Source organism: Lutra lutra, chromosome 3 (assembly GCF_902655055.1).
Source record: "Lutra lutra chromosome 3, mLutLut1.2, whole genome shotgun sequence".
NCBI classification, from domain to species: Eukaryota; Metazoa; Chordata; class Mammalia; order Carnivora; family Mustelidae; genus Lutra; species Lutra lutra.
Window position 1 is genome coordinate 190,931,920 of NC_062280.1, and position 18,822 is coordinate 190,950,741.

The 18,822-nt window shown below is 41.4% G+C and overlaps 1 protein-coding gene across 1 annotated transcript in view; it reads right to left on the bottom strand.

Annotated features, from left to right (window-relative positions):
• NALCN (sodium leak channel, non-selective) overlaps positions 1–18,822 on the bottom strand; it is a 310,211-nt gene that overhangs the window by 22,478 nt on the left and 268,911 nt on the right. The window contains exons 24-30 of the mRNA XM_047720335.1: positions 18,502–18,622; positions 18,274–18,405; positions 17,123–17,290; positions 15,363–15,467; positions 11,692–11,798; positions 5,059–5,179; positions 4,876–4,974 (exon numbers count right to left, since the gene is read on the bottom strand). Of these exons, the coding sequence (XP_047576291.1) occupies positions 4,876–4,974; positions 5,059–5,179; positions 11,692–11,798; positions 15,363–15,467; positions 17,123–17,290; positions 18,274–18,405; positions 18,502–18,622 (853 nt within the window). The remainder of the gene's footprint in view (positions 1–4,875; positions 4,975–5,058; positions 5,180–11,691; positions 11,799–15,362; positions 15,468–17,122; positions 17,291–18,273; positions 18,406–18,501; positions 18,623–18,822) is intronic.

An 18,822-nucleotide genomic window follows, 5' to 3' on the forward strand; every position in this document is an offset into this window, starting at 1 on the left:
CCTCTTAGTCTTAGCTTGCTTTAAAAAAAAATTGCTTATCATGTCTCTTATCTCTCAGAAACTTCATTTTAATGTAATCTAATCTATAAATTTCTTTCTTTATGGATTCCACTTTGTAGTGAAAGTCAAGAAATCCACAACTGGGCTACCTGCAGGGTCAACATAAATTCTACATGGTTGAAAAATGGTTTTTCATAACTAGGTCTTTCACTCTCCTGGAATTCCTTTCTAGGTTGCTGTGAGGAAGAGATCTCTGTTTAGTTTCTTCTATCTAGACCCTCAGTGACCCCAGGGTCATTTATTGATGGTCTCATCTTCATGGATTTATTGTGCTACTTCTGTTTTATATATACCCATCTGTCCTGGGGCTTTCGGTTTTATTCTGTAAGCTTAACTTTCTGTCTCTCTATCATTACCTACCCTGTTTGACTCACTATAGCTTGTTTATGTTCCTTTTCCACTTTTTTTGTTCATGCTCGACTTTGAGAGAGCTTTATCAATTTAATTTTTTTAAAGAATCTGTTTTTGTCATTCTTGAATCTTTTATAGTATCTTTGTTTTCTGTATTATTATTTTTTTCCTTATCTTTATTACTTTCTTCCATTTTACTTTGTTGTTATTATAATTTATTGATTTGGATATTTGACATATTACTATTTAATCTTTGATTTTTTGAATGTACACATATAGTCATAAATTCCCTCTAATTACTGATTTATCGGTATCTTGTGAGCTTTCATCTATGATTTGTATAAATTCCCTCTAATTACTGATTTACCTGTGAGCTTTCATCTATGATTTTTATCTAAATGTCTTGTGTTTTTCTATTCTGAGTTCCTCAGTGACTCATAAATTATTTAGAATGTTGTCTTAACATCTTCAACTTATGAGGGAATTTTGTTATCTTTTTTTATTATTATAGATCATGCATTCTGTATATTATCAAGTTTTTGGCCACTAGTAATTTATGACCTCGTAGAGGTACACTTTTATACTTGAAAATTATTGGGGTTAAGGTTCTTTTTATGTCCAATAGATCAAATGTTTTTATTGTATCAAATCTCATAATTTTTTTTCAGTCTATGAATTTCTTAGAGAAATATGTTATTATCTTTCACTATGACTTTGGACTTGCTAGCTTTTTAAAATAACTTGGTGTGTTTTTGCTTCATATATTTTATGGTTCAGGAGTTCTTTTTTTTTTTTTTTAAAGATTTTATTTATTTATTTGACAGAGAGAGATCACAAGTAGAGAGGCAGGCAGAGAGAGAGAGAGGGAAGCAGGCTCCCCGCTGAGCAGAGAGCCCGATGTGGGACTCGATCCCAGGACCCTGAGATCATGACCTGAGCCGAAGGCAGCGGCTTAACCCACTGAGCCACCCAGGCGCCCCAATGGTTCAGGAGTTCTATACTTTGCTAGTGATTAGTTTCTTTTGCAATTATTTAATTACACTGTTTAATCCTAATAATGATATTTGTTTTATTTGTTTATATTTATTTATTTAAAAAGATTTTATTTATTTATGTGACAGAGACACAACGAGAGAGGGAACACAAGCAAGGGAGCAGCAGAAGGAGAGGGAGAAGCAGGCTTCCTGCAGAGCAGGGAGCCCGACACAGGGCTGGATCCCAGGACTCTGGGATAATGACCCAAGCCCAAGGCAGATGCTTAAGGACTGAGCCACCCAGGTGCCCCTGATATTTGCTTTAAATTAATTTTTCTGATATTAGTATTGTAAACCATTTTTCTCACTAACAGCAAACAAATACTCTGGGTTCTCTGGGTGCAATACACATTCATATTATTCCTTTATTATACAAAACAAATTATTTTAGAAAGTTGAATTCTGAAATGATCCAAAAGAAATAATAAGCGTGGTGGTATCATCTGATCATTAATATCTGAAAACCTCTGAAAGCTTATCATTGTGAAATTAAGTTTATTAATCAAACTTTTATAATGGAGAAATTAAAAATGCATATGTTACTAATACAGACTTTGAAGTTTTTATTTTTATTTTTTTTTAATTTTTTTAGATTTTATTTATTTATTTGACAGAGATCAGAAGTAGGCAGAGAGGCAGGCAGAGAGAGAGGGGGCGAAGCAGGCTCCCCATTGAGCAGGGAGCCTGATGCAGGGCTCGATCCCAGGACCCTGGGATCATGACCTGAGCCGAAGGCAGAGGCTTTAACCCACTGAGCCACCCAGGCACCCCTACTTCGAACTTTTCAGACAGGGTTCCATTTTCTAAGGAAGATATAATTTTGTGTAATTCTGAGTTGTGAAAACATCGCCCCCAAACCTTGCCTTATTTCTCATATCTTTATATTTCCCCAGTGTCTATATATTTGGAAATCTGCTTACATACTTTTGGGTATGACCATTAGAATGGGAGCTCAACGAGGGCAGAAATCTTGATGTGTTTAGTGTGTAGTTTGTGTGTTTAGCTCCTTGTGGCCCTAGGCTCAAGAGCATGTCTGGCACCAGTAGATGCTCAAAGAAATCTGCTGAATGACTGAATGGTTAAGGAATAAATGCTCTTATATAGCAGCTCACATGCTTCCCTCAGAAAAGCTTACAGGAAAAGAAAAATCTCTTCTGAATAGTTGATATAACTCAGAAATTTGGATGTCCAATTAAATAACCAAGTTTGTTACATCTGTTAACATGAGTTCTTCTATTTTTCTTCTTTCTCTAAGCACCCACTTGAGCTTGTGGCCATGTTCCCCTTACCCAAGCCGAGATGCTTCTTTCTTTCCTCAGAGCAGAAAAACAGCCAGTGCTGGGAGTCAGCCTCCTGATACTCTGCTTACCTCAGCCAATCCTCTAAGTTCAAGGGCTGCGATTGATTATACATTTGTCTCTAGGGGTTGAACATCTTATGTTGCTGCATTTATGTCGCTGGTTTGACTCTCCTGAAATCAGAACCTGATTCTCCGGAAACCAGATGTCGGCTCCAAGGGGCTAGCATGGTGTTCTGGGCGAGCCGAGCCCAAGCTCTCTGTTAATGGACTGACTGGCTTCTGCTCTCAGTCGGGAATCCCCACGTCTGCTCCAGCACAAGGCTCTAAAGAGACCTACCTTCCTCCTTTTGCATGGTATGAAATTGAACACACTGTAGGGCTTAAAGACACTCATTTATGAATGTGTTCCAGTAAAAGAGGGGGCTGGGCAATATGATCACTCTCTATCCTTCTTTCTTACTCTAAAATCCCATGTTTCTGTGGGCAGAAGTAGTGTTAGGGCCCAAAGTGGGGATTTTTGAGTCCCACCCTTTGAAAGACAAGAGGTAATGACGTCCTTGTTAGCGCACGTCAAAGGCGGTAATTGACTGAGTAGCTGGAACCAGGCATGTGGGGCCCGGCATGTGGGGCCCGGGGGCCACGAATGATACAGTCCCAGGGGCAGCTGCCCTCGCCCACCGGCTCCGATGTGTCTGTGTGTGGTTCGGTCCCGGCCCGAATCCCAGGAGCAGCACGGGGCTGCAAGCACATCCTGCTTTCACTCACTGCAGAGCAATGGTCACCATTTTAACCCTCTTTTTTTTTTTTTTTCTTTTTAAAGATTTTACTTATTTATTTGAGAGAGAGAAAATGGGCATGAAAGGGGAGAGATCAGAGGGAGAAACAGACTCCCCGCCGAGCAGGAAGTCCGATACGGGACTCAATCCCGGGACTCCAGGATCATGACCTGAGCCAAAGGCAGTTACCTAACCAACTGAGCCACCCAGGCGCTCCCATTTTTACCCTCTTGAACTGAAAGACTGTCTGACTCTGCAGAGTCAGCACCACTTCTGAATTCTGGCGCCGGGTTTTCTACGCCTTAAAAGCCCCAGGCAAGTTATGCCACCTCTGTAAGCTGTTTTCTCTTCCACTGTGCATTTCAGAGTCATGAGAATTGAAAGCAGTGTATGTAAACCCGAGTGCGGAGTAAGTGCTCAAAATCTGTGTGCACCTCCATTATTAGGACTCAGAAGACTGGCCCTTACGTAACAGAGGGCATGTCAGCCATGCCCAGAAGAACGGCATCGAACTCTCTCCCCCAAACTCACTTTTTGGCAGGAAACTATGCTCGGTGTTTTCCCATTTGGGAGCTCTTGTACTGATCGTTAGAGCTGTTATGATCTCAGCATGCTTCCCGAGTTCATAAAGTACGTAAAGTTTTTCTGTTGAATTAGAAAATCTTCTTTTTATTCAGTGAATTAGGATGGAACATTTTCTACTGCACGCCCAACCCCATCAAAACGCTGAGTTCAGGGACGCCTGGGTGGCTCAGTTGGTTAAGCAGCTGTCTTCGGCTCAGGTCATGATCCCAGCGTCCTGGGATCGAGTCCCGCATCGGGCTCCTTACTCATCCGGGAGCCTGCTTCTCCCTCTGCCTCTGCCTGCCATTCTGTCTGCCTGTGCTTGCTCTCTCTCCCTCTCTCTCTCTGACAAATAAATAAATAAAATCTTTAAAAAACAACAAAACAAAACAAAACAAAACAAAAAAACGCTGAGTTCACCTCTGGAGTTACAAAGAAGCATCCAATTTACATCGTGTGAAAGTAATATCACCTGCAATCCGCACGTGCCTGAGTTCAGCCTTGTATTTTCCTAACTCATGGCACCTCCTTCCGTTTGAACAATAGGAGATGTGCCTTTCAGTTGGCCGCGAATTAATGAAGCCATTACCAAAAGGGGAAATTTAGCAGAGATCCGCGCTCTTCAATAACATGCCTGAAGGGCAGCGATGAGGTAGCTTGTAAAATAGTTATAGAGATTATTTACATCAGTCACACCACGGGTGAATGCGACTTGACACCGCGGGGAGAAAAAGAGAGCTCCAAGCAAGAACAGAATAAACGTGGCAGTATTCAGACCAAGGATGCTTACCTTGTTTTCATTGAAATTAGCAATAACTACTCCAACAAAAAGGGTCAGTCCAATCATGCAGCCCAGGAATACAAAAACATGAATATAGATCCCATGCATCTGTATAAATGAAAAATACGGTTATTCATCAAAGCAGAGGAAAACAGCTGTTGGGCATTCAAAGGAGTCCATGTGCTTGCTTACCGGCCCCACACGATGAATAATAACATCCCTCACTTCCACCCAGCCTTTCAGGGAGAGCACTTCAAACAACGCCAGCATAGCATTTCCCACATTGTCGAAATTAAAATTCCGAGGATTTGCCCTGCAAGTCAGAAAGGAATGTGCTGTGAACTTCAGAGGAGAAGCACCCTAGGGCAAATATCCTGTAGCTCTTTCCGGTCCTTGTCCTGGGTTGGGGGGGGGGTGGGAGGGGATATGTTTACCATTTGGAAGGTGGGTTCCACTGCATTCATTTGCTCCATCATAAAAATGCATGAATGTCTCATAATTTCTTAAAATGTAATGAATTATTAGGTAGTAATGGGGCATTCTTAGGGGGCGACAACAAAAGGCAACATAACTCAACTTTGAGCTCTAGACATTCTGTGACGTTTCTGGCTAGTCCTGATTATACCAAAAGCTGGAAACACACTTTCTAGCTATAAACTGCGTAGGAGGTTCTCACAAAGGGGCCCTGGAGTCTGGGTGTGAATTTTTTTTTAAAGATTTATTTATTTATTTTAGAGAGAGAGAGAAAGAGATAGAGACTTGGGGTGGGGGTGGGCAAAGGAAGACAGGGAGTGAGGGTCTCAAGCAGACTTCTCACTGAGCGTGGGGCCTGACATGGGGCTCCATCTCATGACCCTGATGAGATCAAGACCTGAGCTGGAACCAAGAATCTGAGACTCAACTGACTAAGCCACCCAAGTGCCCTGGGTGTGAATTTTGTAATAGTTTTATAAATGTAAACTGTTCTAAAGGTATAAATTATAATTCCTGATATTAATACAGAAAGTGCAAAAAGAATAGAATCTGGCCACTTTCCTTAATTCTTGACATCATGGGAATATCACACTGTAAAGTACTGACACATTAGAGGTCACTGAGTGGAAAGAGGTGTTTGCTTGTAGCCTAGATGTTTCCAGAACATTCTCTCCCAGTGGGATTTTTCTCCCATTACCTCTGGTGTTCTCAACAGAGACTTCTTGTAGACCCCAGCACTGCAGTATGCTATCTACATACACAGTTGATTCCTGATTTCTAAAACACTCTGTCTCCACTATTACTTTTTTTAGAGAGGGGTATGGTTCATTTTTTGTTTTTCTGACATTTTATTTTTTTCTTCCCATGAACAAAAGTGATCTTTTCTATATACTACATCTCCCTTAGTCACTTTGGGTCTTGGCTAACATTCTTGTCGTCAGTAGAAAGATTTCAGTGTTTTCCTTTTTCCCCCTTATCAGACTACTGCAAATAATTACAAGATCTAGACAGCTACGCACCAGAAAATCATAACTACCACTGTATTTCCTGAATTTGGTGGAGAACTGGGCCTGGCACTACTAAGAAGAGTAAGCCTACAGAAGTCTAGCCAAATTATAGTTTGATCATTTCTTTTTCCTGCTAGTTCACTTATCAAAATTTAACCTTCATAAAAGGCAACACTCTAGGGAAAACCTGGGTTAATATTTTCTATCACCTTTTATATATATTTTTAAAATCATAGAAACAATCATGCATTGTACATTTCTAAGTGTTTTTAAAAAAATATTTTAAAACACTAAATAAATAAAACCATACAGCTAAACTGCCTTGCTCCTAAAGGTTTATGGCTGATTGGTAGAAATGTTTTGCATATAGTGCAAAAGCCCCACTCAGAAATTCCTATTTTGGAATTCTGATTTATATTTTTTAAGTATGAAAGTACAAGCATATTCTCTTGGATTTTCCAAACTCCTTTCCTTTGGGGGTTTCAATTAAGTTTAATACATTTTACAGCAGAGAGAAGCCGTAAGGATTCTGCAGATGCCACAGTTTTCTTGAATAAGGACTTTTTTTTTTAAGCCAAGCAAGCCAGCTCTCAGATCTGATGTTGAACTTTCTTACCCATCCATTTTCTTTATGTGAAAGTGCTTTTTTAGCTGAATTTGCAGCAACCCTAAGTACCTTCATGTTCCACGTCTTTTAGAAGTTAGAATATGTTAAAAAATACACTTTTAGGCTAAACCAAGAAAAAGAAAATGGAGGCTCATAGACTTACATAGTTGGAAGAATACATCATATTAAAAGCATAAGTATCCATTTTAATCATCTAAGATGTTCGTGTATGCTTTGTTCATGTTACTAAAATTGGAAAGTTTAAAACTTTACCTATAACTACAGAGAACTTCAGTAAATCCCAAACACAATCCATTGTTGTCCGTTTTCCTGTTGTCCTTCCTTGATTTGGAAGCCTGTTTAAATATAATCTTTTCTGGTTTATTTTAAAAATATTATAATCTTGTCTATCCAATTCAGAAAACTAAGACATGGGTTCTAAGCTCACAATTCCGTTAATCTTCTTCGTCCCAGTAAAAAGTGCTCCAAGGCCCCAAGGTTGTGATAAGGAGGAGTGCTCCTGCTCTGGGAAGAACTGGGTCCTTGGGAGGAGATGAGCTCAACCTGTGACCTTGGGTGGAAAAATGCGGGGGATGACATCGTCCAAAATGGCCCTTCCAAGACCCTAGAAGTATCATGTTTCTGTTTTAAAAGTAAGGAAGGGGTGTCGGGATGGCTCAGTCAGTTTAGTGTCCTACTCTTAATCTCAGCTTCCATTACGGTCTCATGGGTCATGAGACTGAGCCCGTCGGGCTCCGCTTGGGGAGTCTGCTTGTCTCCTTCTCCCTCTGCCTCTCCCCCTCCTCACGCACGTTCTCTCTCTTAAATGAAGGGATAAATCTTAAAAACAAAAACAAAAGTAAGGTAGATTTATAGTCTTTCCTTAAGGAACATACTCAAATTGTTTGAGCTGTAGCCTCTACATAAATCTGATCTTCTTCTGCCTAGAAGGTATCGTGGTATGACAAAGTTACCGAGGGGTAAACTCGAGGTAAGCTTCCAGTGAGCTCAGTGGCTTACTTCCGTAGCATCAAAGCCTTTAACATACTGCATTACATTATTTGTAATATTAATTTCTGTTCTCCACAACACTTCAAGCTCCTGGGGTTGGAGGCCACAGCTTGTCTCCAGTGACAGAATACTGTCTGGAGATCAGTTAGCACTCAATAAATACATTTACTGAAACTGAGGACTGGGGCGCCTGGGTGGCTCAGATGGTTAAGCATCTGCCTTTGGCTCAGGTCATGATTCCAGGGTCCTGGGATGGAGTCCCAATATCGGGGTCCCTGCTCGGTGGGGAGTCTGTTTCTCCCTCTCCCTCTGCCCCTCCCTCTGCTTGTGCTCTCTCATTCTGTCAAATAAATAAATAAATAAAATCTTCAAAAAAACAACAACTGAGTACTTATTTTTGATATTGCTCTGATGTGGTTCATTTTCCTATGTCCTAAACCTCTGCTTAAAACAAAGCACACAGTATTTATTATATATATATATATATATATATATATATATATATATATATATATTTTATACTTTTTACCAAGGTAATTTTTATCTCATCAAGTCTGAGTAATTCAGAATAAAATGAATGTATTCATCTGAACACAGAATAGAGAAGCCCAACTGTCTCCTGAATTAGGTAGTGCATATTTATGCCCTTCTTAATTATAATTATCAAAGAATTCCCCAATGCTAATTCCCCAGATAGAAGTTATTTTTTTAATCATAAATTTGTCAATATAAAATTATAACATTTTGGCTGATAACTCTTGATGAGCTTACTAAAGAAGGAAAATGTGAAAATTAGCGTGGTTATGGTTGACATTCGTTTGACAGAAGATTTTTATTTCCCTAAAACTAACCCAAGGAACAGATGGGCCAGCCCTACTGTAATGGTATTCAAGGGATGCCCCGTCTATCGGCTTATGCTTTTAAAATGCCGTCCAACAGGAAACCCCTAGTAATAACTTATATGAAACAATGCATGTCAGTTCATTCGAATCCTTAAAATCATAGGTAGCTGGTTTTATGGAACAGGCTGAATACTGGAGGGTACAGTTGGGAACAGGTTTACTTTTCTCCCAACACTGCCTTCCAGAGGGTTCTAGCTCCCTTCCTGACATTGTGGAGATCCCAAAGCTTTCGGTCACTTTTAGTTATAGAAGATGAGTCTCATTCTAGAAAGCCCACTCTGTTCTACATCAAACCTTTGATCTCGTACCTGTATAAGAACTCCTTCCTTAACCGCTCCCCCTGATCTGCGGCTTGAGGAGGGAAGGAGAGCTCTGGCCTCTCTCTTCCCTCCTCCCCTCAAGTCCCCCATCTGATTCTTACAAGATGGAGGTGTGATGACTTAGAAATGGAGTTCAAGTGCATGTATTTTACATGGGCAGACGCCAGCCACAGCTGCTCTGGTCCCAGTAGCTGTTCATCTCATGAAGTGTATTGTCTGCCATGTTCCTACCTTCTGTAAACTTGATACTTTAACACAACATCTCTTCTACATGCCTATGATGGACACACTTTGCTCTGGATGACTCAATAAAATGCCTGAATCACCCTGCCTTGCCCTCCAGCCTCTTCCTCACCCTCCCACCTCCTTGGGAGGAGTTGTTTTTAGGGTTTGCTTTTCAAATTCAGACCAACCAATCCAAAGTCCGCAGACCCAACTACCTCCTTTATCAGGCTTCCACACTCGAGCCCGCCATTCACCTGCCCTAACCACCAGGCACCAGACCACTGGGGACAGCCCCCGTGCCCCAGAGCCCACTGAAGTGCCTCATCGAGCCAATCCTAAGCCTGCTTGCCCTGACTCACCCATTCTAACTCAGGGAAACCATAATAAAGCCTCCGGTCCATGGTTCCCCTGTGGCCCATGACTAACCCTGGTGCTTCCTTATGTGACTTCCCCCTGCCCAATGGCCCATCCTCTTGGGAACTATGAATAACAAACTAGCCCTTCAGTGGTAATGGTCTCTTGATCAGTTGGCTCTACTATACCTAAATTTTCTATTAATACACTATATTTTGAAACATTCTCCTGTATAAGGGTGCCGCATTTTTTCGTTCTTGCTGAAGGTCATCTTCGGGTAATTCCTCAGTTCTCATTCCTGGAAACCTATCCACAACCCCTCTGATAGGAACACATAGCCCTTTGCAGCAGAGCTCCATCAAGATGGTGCAGATCAGGTGGCCCTTGGCCGTGATGCCTCGGGGCCTCCAGGAACTCCTGATAACCCTGCCCTTTCATTTGGTGAAGGGCAGCTTGCCTAGACCAGCACCTCCCCTCACTTTCCCCATCTCTGACATGACCCAGTCCCCATGGAGGACCTCCATTGGCTGGAGAGACAAGTGTTCCTGACCTCCTCCCACACTGAAGGGAGAGAAGCCACAGCGCTGTCTACTGAATTCATTCACTTCCATGACTCTGTCTTTTAGCATAGTGTTTTAGTTTATAGGAGCTGGTAGAGGACAGTCTTTTAGTCAGTGCTGCTGGGATCAGCATGTTGCTCTCTTCAGAATGTAATAGAACTTTATCTCTTAATGAACTCAGCTTTGAGGCTTTTGCTAAAATTCCAAAACAGTAGGAAAAAAAAAGATCTCATTTGATGTCTTGATATGAATAAATTATTTATGGTGTAATAAGACATTTTCACCTTACAATAAATAAACTCTTTATGCTTCTTTAATATTTTATTTTAATGTAAATTATATGGTTTTTCTAGTAAGCACTGGGATAAGGATATATAGCCATGTGCTATGTACTTCCCTCTCCAAGTCAAGCCACACATCCAAATTCATCTTTTTTTTTTTTTTTCATAATTCTTCGGTATTTAAAAAAAATGAAAACCCAGTATAAATTGTACTGAACTGTTTATAAAAGTGAATTTTACATTAGAGAAATGCCAAAGCTGGTAACAGTGAGTCCTAAGGGTACAACTGGGTGAAATGCAATTTCTTTGAGAGAGTTTTGACCTTTAGTAGAACACATCAATTGTGACAAAAAGAGTCGTGGCTATGGTTCACTTGTTATTCTAAAAGGTACAATGAAATAAAAAGAAAACAGATGACTACTTAAAAGGACAAATGAAGTTAATAGGACACTCGGTTCATCAACGAAGTCTACTGAGAGATTTCATTCATGGTCATTAGTAAACTGGATGAGAAAGAAGGTTCTGGGCATTTCCAGCTTTGATGTAAATGCTTTGAAAACTCATTTTCAAGAAAAATGAATTTTAAAGAGAAAGTGAGATATAATCATGTTCCTGATTACTCCTTTCCAGTGTTACCATAATGGAAATACTTCAATGAAAATGGGTTTTGAAATTGAAATAGCTTTATGATCTGGGCTTCTCTACAACTGTTACAAGGTTATCAGATTCTCCCTTAAAGATATAAACGCAGGACAAGTTTAGTTTTAATTTCATAGAAAATCTTTGTCTTTTAAGCCTCACTAATTTCTAATGCCATATGAATCGAGATACGTACTTCAAAGTATTAGAAAAATGCTGGGATGATAATCCATTAGTTTCTTGAAGCAACACAGGACTCAGTGTGCCACTTCCTTGCTCATTTACTGTATTTTTGCATCTTGTGGTAATTCAGTGCTTTGCCTTGTATTCCCTAATATCATCTTGGCACCTCTAGCAAAATTCCTTTTCATGCCATATTGTATTGATTCAAAACCTTATACTGACAAATATAATATTCTTTAGGATCCTTTTTAGTTATGCTTACCAAACACGGGGCACCCAAAATCCAGGCTTTTTCTCTCCAGGTCTTAGTTTTAAATTTAAGTTCTTGGACACACTTACATTAATTCTGAATATGCCATTACAATCTTCCTAAAATGGGGGGGGGGAGGAAAAAGAGGGAGCTTGGTCAGACAATGAACTCCTAAAAGATCAAAGATAAACACTTTTAACCTAGAATGGGAAGGTTTTTATGTGACAACAGGGATGTGGACAGCCCCCCCCCCAGCAAACAGGGACAAGGACTGCAGATATAAGCAGTGAAAATTTGCACTGAAAACATTCGCAAGTAGGCAGAGGATCCAAACAGACATTCCTCTCAGGAAGACATACAAGTGGCCAATATGCACATTGAAAGATGCTCCGTGTCATTAGTCATCCAGGAAATGCAAATCATAAACCTCAGTGGGGTACCATTTCCCATCCAGGAAGAAGTCTATAAGCAAAATGTCAGATAATGAGCTTCGACAAGGAGGTGCAGAAATTGGAATCCTCTGTATCCCCTTATCCCCCTGATACCCCCATGCCTCACACACTGCTGGAGGGTTGGGAAAATGGTGCAACCACTTTGGAAAATAGTGTGGCAGGTGCTCAAATGACTGAACAAAGCTTTACTGAAGGACCCAGCAATTCTACCCCTAGGTTTTTACCCAAGAGAAATGAACTCAGATATCTTCATGGACACCTGTTCCATGAATGTTTACGACATTATTATTGTAAGTAGCTTAATTATGATGGTCAGAAGGTAGAAATGATCCAAGTGTTCATCAGTGGATGAAAACATAAACAAAACATGGTGTAGCTCCGTCACGGAATACTGTTCAACCCTAGAAAGGAAGGAAGGGCTGACATGGGCCACAATGTGGAGGCACTTTGGAGTCGCTGTGCTAATGAAAGAAACCAACCACTAATGACCACATGTTATGTGACTGCACACATGTACAAGTTCAAAGCAAACAGCTTCACAGGGACGGGAAGGTGCATGGTTTTTTGAGGATGGGAGTATAAGGGGTACAAGGGTAAAGAGAGGGGGAAGGTCAAAGACAATGTTTCATTTTGAGGTGGTAAAAATGTTCTAAGACTGACTATTATGCAACTCTGACTACGCTAGAAACTACTGAATTGTACAACTGCCAAAGGGCAAATTGTGTAGTCTGTGCGTTACATCTCTAATAGCATTGTTTTTAGAAGATTTTAAAACATGAGTAAGAAGCTTTTCACCCATTTTCTGTCTTTATTCTTCTTTTTGTCTTATCTTTGAGTCTTTCTTTGGCTGTGATTTTCATGTTTTGAACCTAAACCCCTTTCCTGGGTATAACAGGTATACACTTAACTATTTCAATGGAACTTCAAATTTTAACCTGCTAAAGTCACCTTCAACCTTGTTTCCTCCAAACTTCCCCATTTTTGTCCATGGACTAGTACCTTGTCAACCCCTGCATAAAGATCTCAGAGTCGTCTACGGCTTTCCCCTGTCCTGCTTGGGCCTCCTTTTCATTCTTATTTCCAACAGTTTAGTTAATACCAACATTATTTCCCTTTGGATTACCAATGACATCCCTTAAAACTACAGCCCTCTTATACAAATAACACCGCTTTAACTTCAACGGCATGGAGAAACTTACCCACCATAACCCAAAGACAAACACAGTTGACCTTCGGGTCAAAATATCCTTCCAGTTTTTTTCCCTGCGTGTGTATGAGATGGCACAGTTTTGACCCTTCCATAGGCCACTTTGTCAGTTAAAATATATTGCACTTATCATCTCACAGTAAATTTACACGTTCACCTACAACATTATTCCTATTGGCTGTGTGGTGCTGGATCAGAGAGAGCCCCCTGATGTATTTGGCCTCATGGTTCCTTCCACGGTGCCTTTCTGAGCCCGCGAGAGCTCGCCTTTGATGGGGTGAGGTGTCTTGGCATCTTAGTTAAAAGCATGGACCATGGAACCAGGCTGTCTAGACATGAGTCAGACCTTCCCCACTTATTTTGGGGTGAACTTGGGCAAGTTATTTAACCTTTGTTCCTCTATCTCTAGCTTGTTGTGTGTATGAGTAGATAGTGTAAAATCACGATACGCTTAGACCATTATTAAGACACTGAGTCCTGCAAGATGTTCTCTGGGCTTCCTCTTGAAATGTTGTCATCTTTCTGGCCTCCATTCCGTGTGAGTCTAAAACAAGCCTGCTTTCCTGACTCGAGCATCGGAATGAAAGCATCAGCCCTTTACAACCCCCTCCGTTGGCTACTTTGGTTTGCCATGACCTTTATGCCATGTTCCATGTTCTGTCTTCTCAGGCTTATCGAAGTTCCTGGAACCTCTGGCGATGCAGGTGGGGCCTCACCCAGTGTGTCTCTTCTGCCCCGCCCCTTCCTGAAATCCTCAGTGTAACACAATCAATAATGTATTTTGACTGGACAAAGATGTGACCTGTATTTTACAACCATTCGAGAAAGAATCATTTTTATAATTGGTGGCCTTGAAAATGTAGACATTTTTATACCAAAGAAAAATCTCTACGAGATAGCCATAGTTGCTGGAAATAGAGAAGTATGTATTATATGTAGGCTCTATGCAGCCTTCGGGCACATACATTTTAATGGATGTAAGGTATTCTTTTACCAGGATGAAAGAGGAAATGTTTTTGTTGTTTGTACATAAGCAGTATGTGGCTCCTTCTTTTAATCCACTTGTACCCCAGGGCAGGATCCTAAGAGAAAGGGCGTTGGAGAGTGTGGCAGTGATGGCTAATTATAACCACACGTGTCCCATCTTTCTGCAGGCTCCGTCACCAAGTTACCTATGACATACTCCCATCTGGCCTTGGAGGTCAGGCTCTCACCAGTGACACCAGTAGAAGTGAGGTGTGCTGCCTCAGGGCTCAGCCTGTGACCCTCAAACGCGGAGTTGGTTCTGTGCTCCTATCTGCCAGCTAAATGGAGAAGACTCCAAAGACAGCCAAGGGTAGACAAAGAAGGAAGACAAAAGGAACTTGGGTCTCCGAGAGGACATTTGGAGGAGAGCTGTCCATCTGACCCAAGACGCAACGTGTTCATTTCATTACTTTCAGCCACTGAAACACTGGGCTTGTCCAGAGCTGCCTCCTCTTACTAACACTGACTGAACAAAGATAAAGCAAGGGGAAGTGGCAGAAGGGGTCAAGCTTGGGTCTTCGATAGCTGTCCTACTGGGGAAGATTCTGGACTTCCCAGTGGAGAGAAAGCTGGAGCAGAGAAGCATTGAACAGTGGTATGACAGTCAGACTTTGCCTCTTGTCCTTTCTGCAGGGCTGTTTGCTGATATGAGTCTTCTGAGACAACAGAGGTAGAATTTAGTTAGGGGAGACCCAAAGGGAGAGTGTCTGAGACTCACAGCTACAAGCATCTGGAATCTTGGGTGGGTGTTGCCCCAGGTGTCATCAGAGGCTCACACCAGAACAGCAGGAGAGAGTAGAATAATCTGGGGTGTGCTTTTAATCCCACAAACCTGTGCTAGCCAGAAGAGACATAGTGCCCGCTTTAGGCAGAAGGAGTTGGCAGGAAGAGAATTCTCAGTTTCATGAGGGGTCCTCAAAGTAGCCTCAGCACGTGCTGACCGAGAGGTGGCAAATTACCTCAATTTAAATCCCAAAAGACAGAAAGCAGTATCTTACCCTTCTAATAATGTTGGGATCATTGCACTTGGCCAGTTTTCCCGCAAAAAGCTGAACTCCAAAGCTTGCAAAAACTAGCATTAATGTCAACAAAAGGATGGAGACCTGAAAAATAATTGGTGAGATGTCATATCTCTGGGTAAGAAATTCAAGAGTAGGCTTGATCTGAGCAGGGATAGGGACATGACTTTTCAGAGAACATAGTATGAAACCCTTGGTCTTTCCAGGGTATCGTCTTAACTTTTCCGCCTCAGGTGGTTAACAATTATCCCCGCTGGAATGTTAAAAGGAGGGAACTAACAACAGTTTTTGGATTTTGGAATAAAAACATGTGACTTTCATGTAAGAAAATATATTTTTTTTCAGGTAAAAAAATATTTTTGATATGACTTGGGTTTTTCTGATTTTGGAATCGACACTGTAATGAAACCGAAGAAAAGTGTTTGAATTATTAGATTTTCCCCGATTTTCTCCAAATGGATTTCTGTCTCTATCAGCAGAACATAAATTAGAGAGAGACAGTGGTCTGGCTTTCTTGTGAGCAGTGAGGGCATCAGGAAGAGAGAGATCATTGGGTCCTGAAAAGCAAGTCTGTTAATTGACTGGTGCTCCCTCTGCTGGACGGTGTCTTGGTCTCAGCAGAGAAAAGTGGCAAAGGGGAAAACACTGAACAAAACCGCGGGTGAATCAAATCATCTAAACATACACCTTAAATATACTCAAATCACACAGAAACATCATCAGGAGAAAGGCACAAATAGATTCTTTGCTAAATTCTATCACAGCTCCAAGATGCATGCATATCAGGTAATACCCTTTTTTCCTTCAGTCCCAGCTGGGTGAAAAGCCACCGTGTTGTGGTTTTAGCACAAAGAAAATGTGGGATTTCAAATATGTCTTAAAAAATATTAGCGACTCTGTACCTATGGAAACCTTACAACCTGTCTTTAAAATACCCTAGAATCAACTGTAACCACAGCTGTTCCCTCCCCGTAGGTGCGTCTTTAGAAAGCAAGATGTAAAATCAGCTTATGTAAATTAATTCACGTTTTCCATGCATGAGCAGAACTCATCAATAATAAAAAGAATCCTTTGATCACTCCTTTGTAAGGCACGGATCCTTCTGTAATGATTGGGAGCAACGAGCTTCCAACTCATCGTTTTTTTTCTGCAGCATTGCTCTTGGAAGACCCTCAATCAGGGTTGCCCAACTAAAAAGAATGTTTTCTCCCCATTTTCAAGTATTCATTCCTGTATCCTGAGGCTACTTAAAGTGAGCTATACCTATATGTTACTTTTTTTTTTTTAAGTCATTTTATGTTAACACTCCAAAGATCAGAGGCAAAATCTATGCTGTAAGAAACTGGGGACATGCAAAATAAGATAAGGAGCCCAAATGGGTTAACTGCTACTATTTGTGAAGTAGATGGTGTGGAGTCTTATCTTTAATTTCTAGATGAGAATAAAAATTAGGGTCACAAGTTAGGAATGGAAGTGTTAGCAAATATGACCTCTTGTATTCTTCCTTTCATCATACTTTCACTAAAAATGTTCCTTGAATTAGACGTACCAACAACAAGTCAGAGCATGCATGGGTCAAGTTCCGAGTGTGTGCTGTGTTTTGTCAGTGCCTTTACAGTCCCCCGGTGATAAACACTGCAGATTTAGCCCTCCGCCAGCGAGACTCCCTGTGACCCCTCCTTAGTTTCATTCCAGACCCGGGATGTGTGAACCGGAAGCAGCGGGCAAGCGTCACGTACCAAGAAAATTTCCTTGAAGCCGCTGAAAAGTTCTCGAACCACTTTCCTCATCTGGGGCACAAGTTTGAATATCCGCAGAGGCCTCAGGCACCGGAGAACCATTAGAAGCTGAGCTCCCGATTCGGCAGGCACGTTTTGGGGCATCCAGCAGAGAAATATCAAGCTCACCTAGTGAGGGGAAAAATCCCTAGAGTTTATACAATTTATGCTTCGCTCTCTACACTGAGAGCCAAGTGCATACAACTGGCCTTGAGCGAGAGATTCCATATGGCTCACAGGACAAGCATTCACTGGGTATATATTCGATCTCTTAATTCTGAACTCTGAGCTCTGAATCCAATCTACACCTGCTAGTGGCGCCCAGGGAAAGTCGTTAGCTGTTCGCAGGCATGACATAGGGGTGACCATACTGTGTGTGTGTGTGTGTGTGTGTGTGTGTGTGTGTTGTGTGTACCCCCAGTGCACTCTGCTCCTTATTTTAACTTACACACTCAAAATGCAGGTTGAAATTCCTTTGATCATGGATACCAACCCTCATGCTTGACCTGATTCTCACTATTTTATGGACGATCTAAAGATACTGCATGTCAGTGGTCACAATCCTCCTTGTTATGTTGGAAAAGACATTGACTTTATGCCTTCTTGGACATAGGGAAAAAATGAAATTTCTTTGAGTCCCTTCCTTTGGTTTCCCAATTTAGTTTAACTGAAGAGTTGAATGGTCACCTGGTCTAGTCAGGTATTTCGTATACTGGAATTGAAAGAAAGGTCCAATCCCTCTCATGTTTGGTTGCTTGTGGCAATGAGGAGCTCATTAATCAATTGTATGAGAGAGGGGGGCTTTGTCTGTTTGCTTGTTTGTTCTAGTCCCACAGGATCATGGGGTGCAAATGAGATTTCTGTCATAGGCCTTATTAATGTACGTCTTACGTGCGCAAGAATGTGATTGATGTATGTGAACCATATCCATGGAAGTTTTGAATGTTTCTCATTTAGATTTTTACATGCGTGCCCTTCACTTGCCAGTGGTAGACTACTAAGTCATCACATCTAAACCTTTGGAACTCGCCTATCTTTCTCTTGTACTGAAAAAGGCAGGCGAGTTTTCAGAGCCACAACATCTTACATTTAGGAAATAAGCAGAGACTTACAAGATAAATAAATATGTCCATGACTCCGCCAAAGTCCCTGATGACAGCAGTTGGAGTGAAAAAGAGGCCATCTGCCATAATCTTCAGATTCAGCTCGATGCTCATGAATATCACAAACACGTACTCAGCAATCTGAAATGGGCAGGAGGCGGCCGGGTCACCAAGAAGGGAAAAGCCCGCAGCCCCGAGTTTTCTGCTGAGCTGAGGGCTGAGATGTGGCAGCCGTACCTGCAACGTTGGGGCGTGCATGACTCTTCGAAAGGGGGACTCAAACATCATGGAAATGCAGGAACAGATGGTCACGATGATCATGACCCAGTCCAGGTAAGTCACCAATCCCAGTAAATCACTGCCAAAGACCAAACACAGCGAGGAAGGGGCGCTTCAGGGAAGGCCATGCAGGTCCCAGAAAACCCTTCGGTGATTCTATACATGTGACTGGCATTAATTTCGAAATCCCCCATTGTCTATTTCCTAGCACGATATGGCAAGAAAATAACAAGAATCTTTACATTTGCATGCAGCATAAAATAGTACATGGAACTTTCA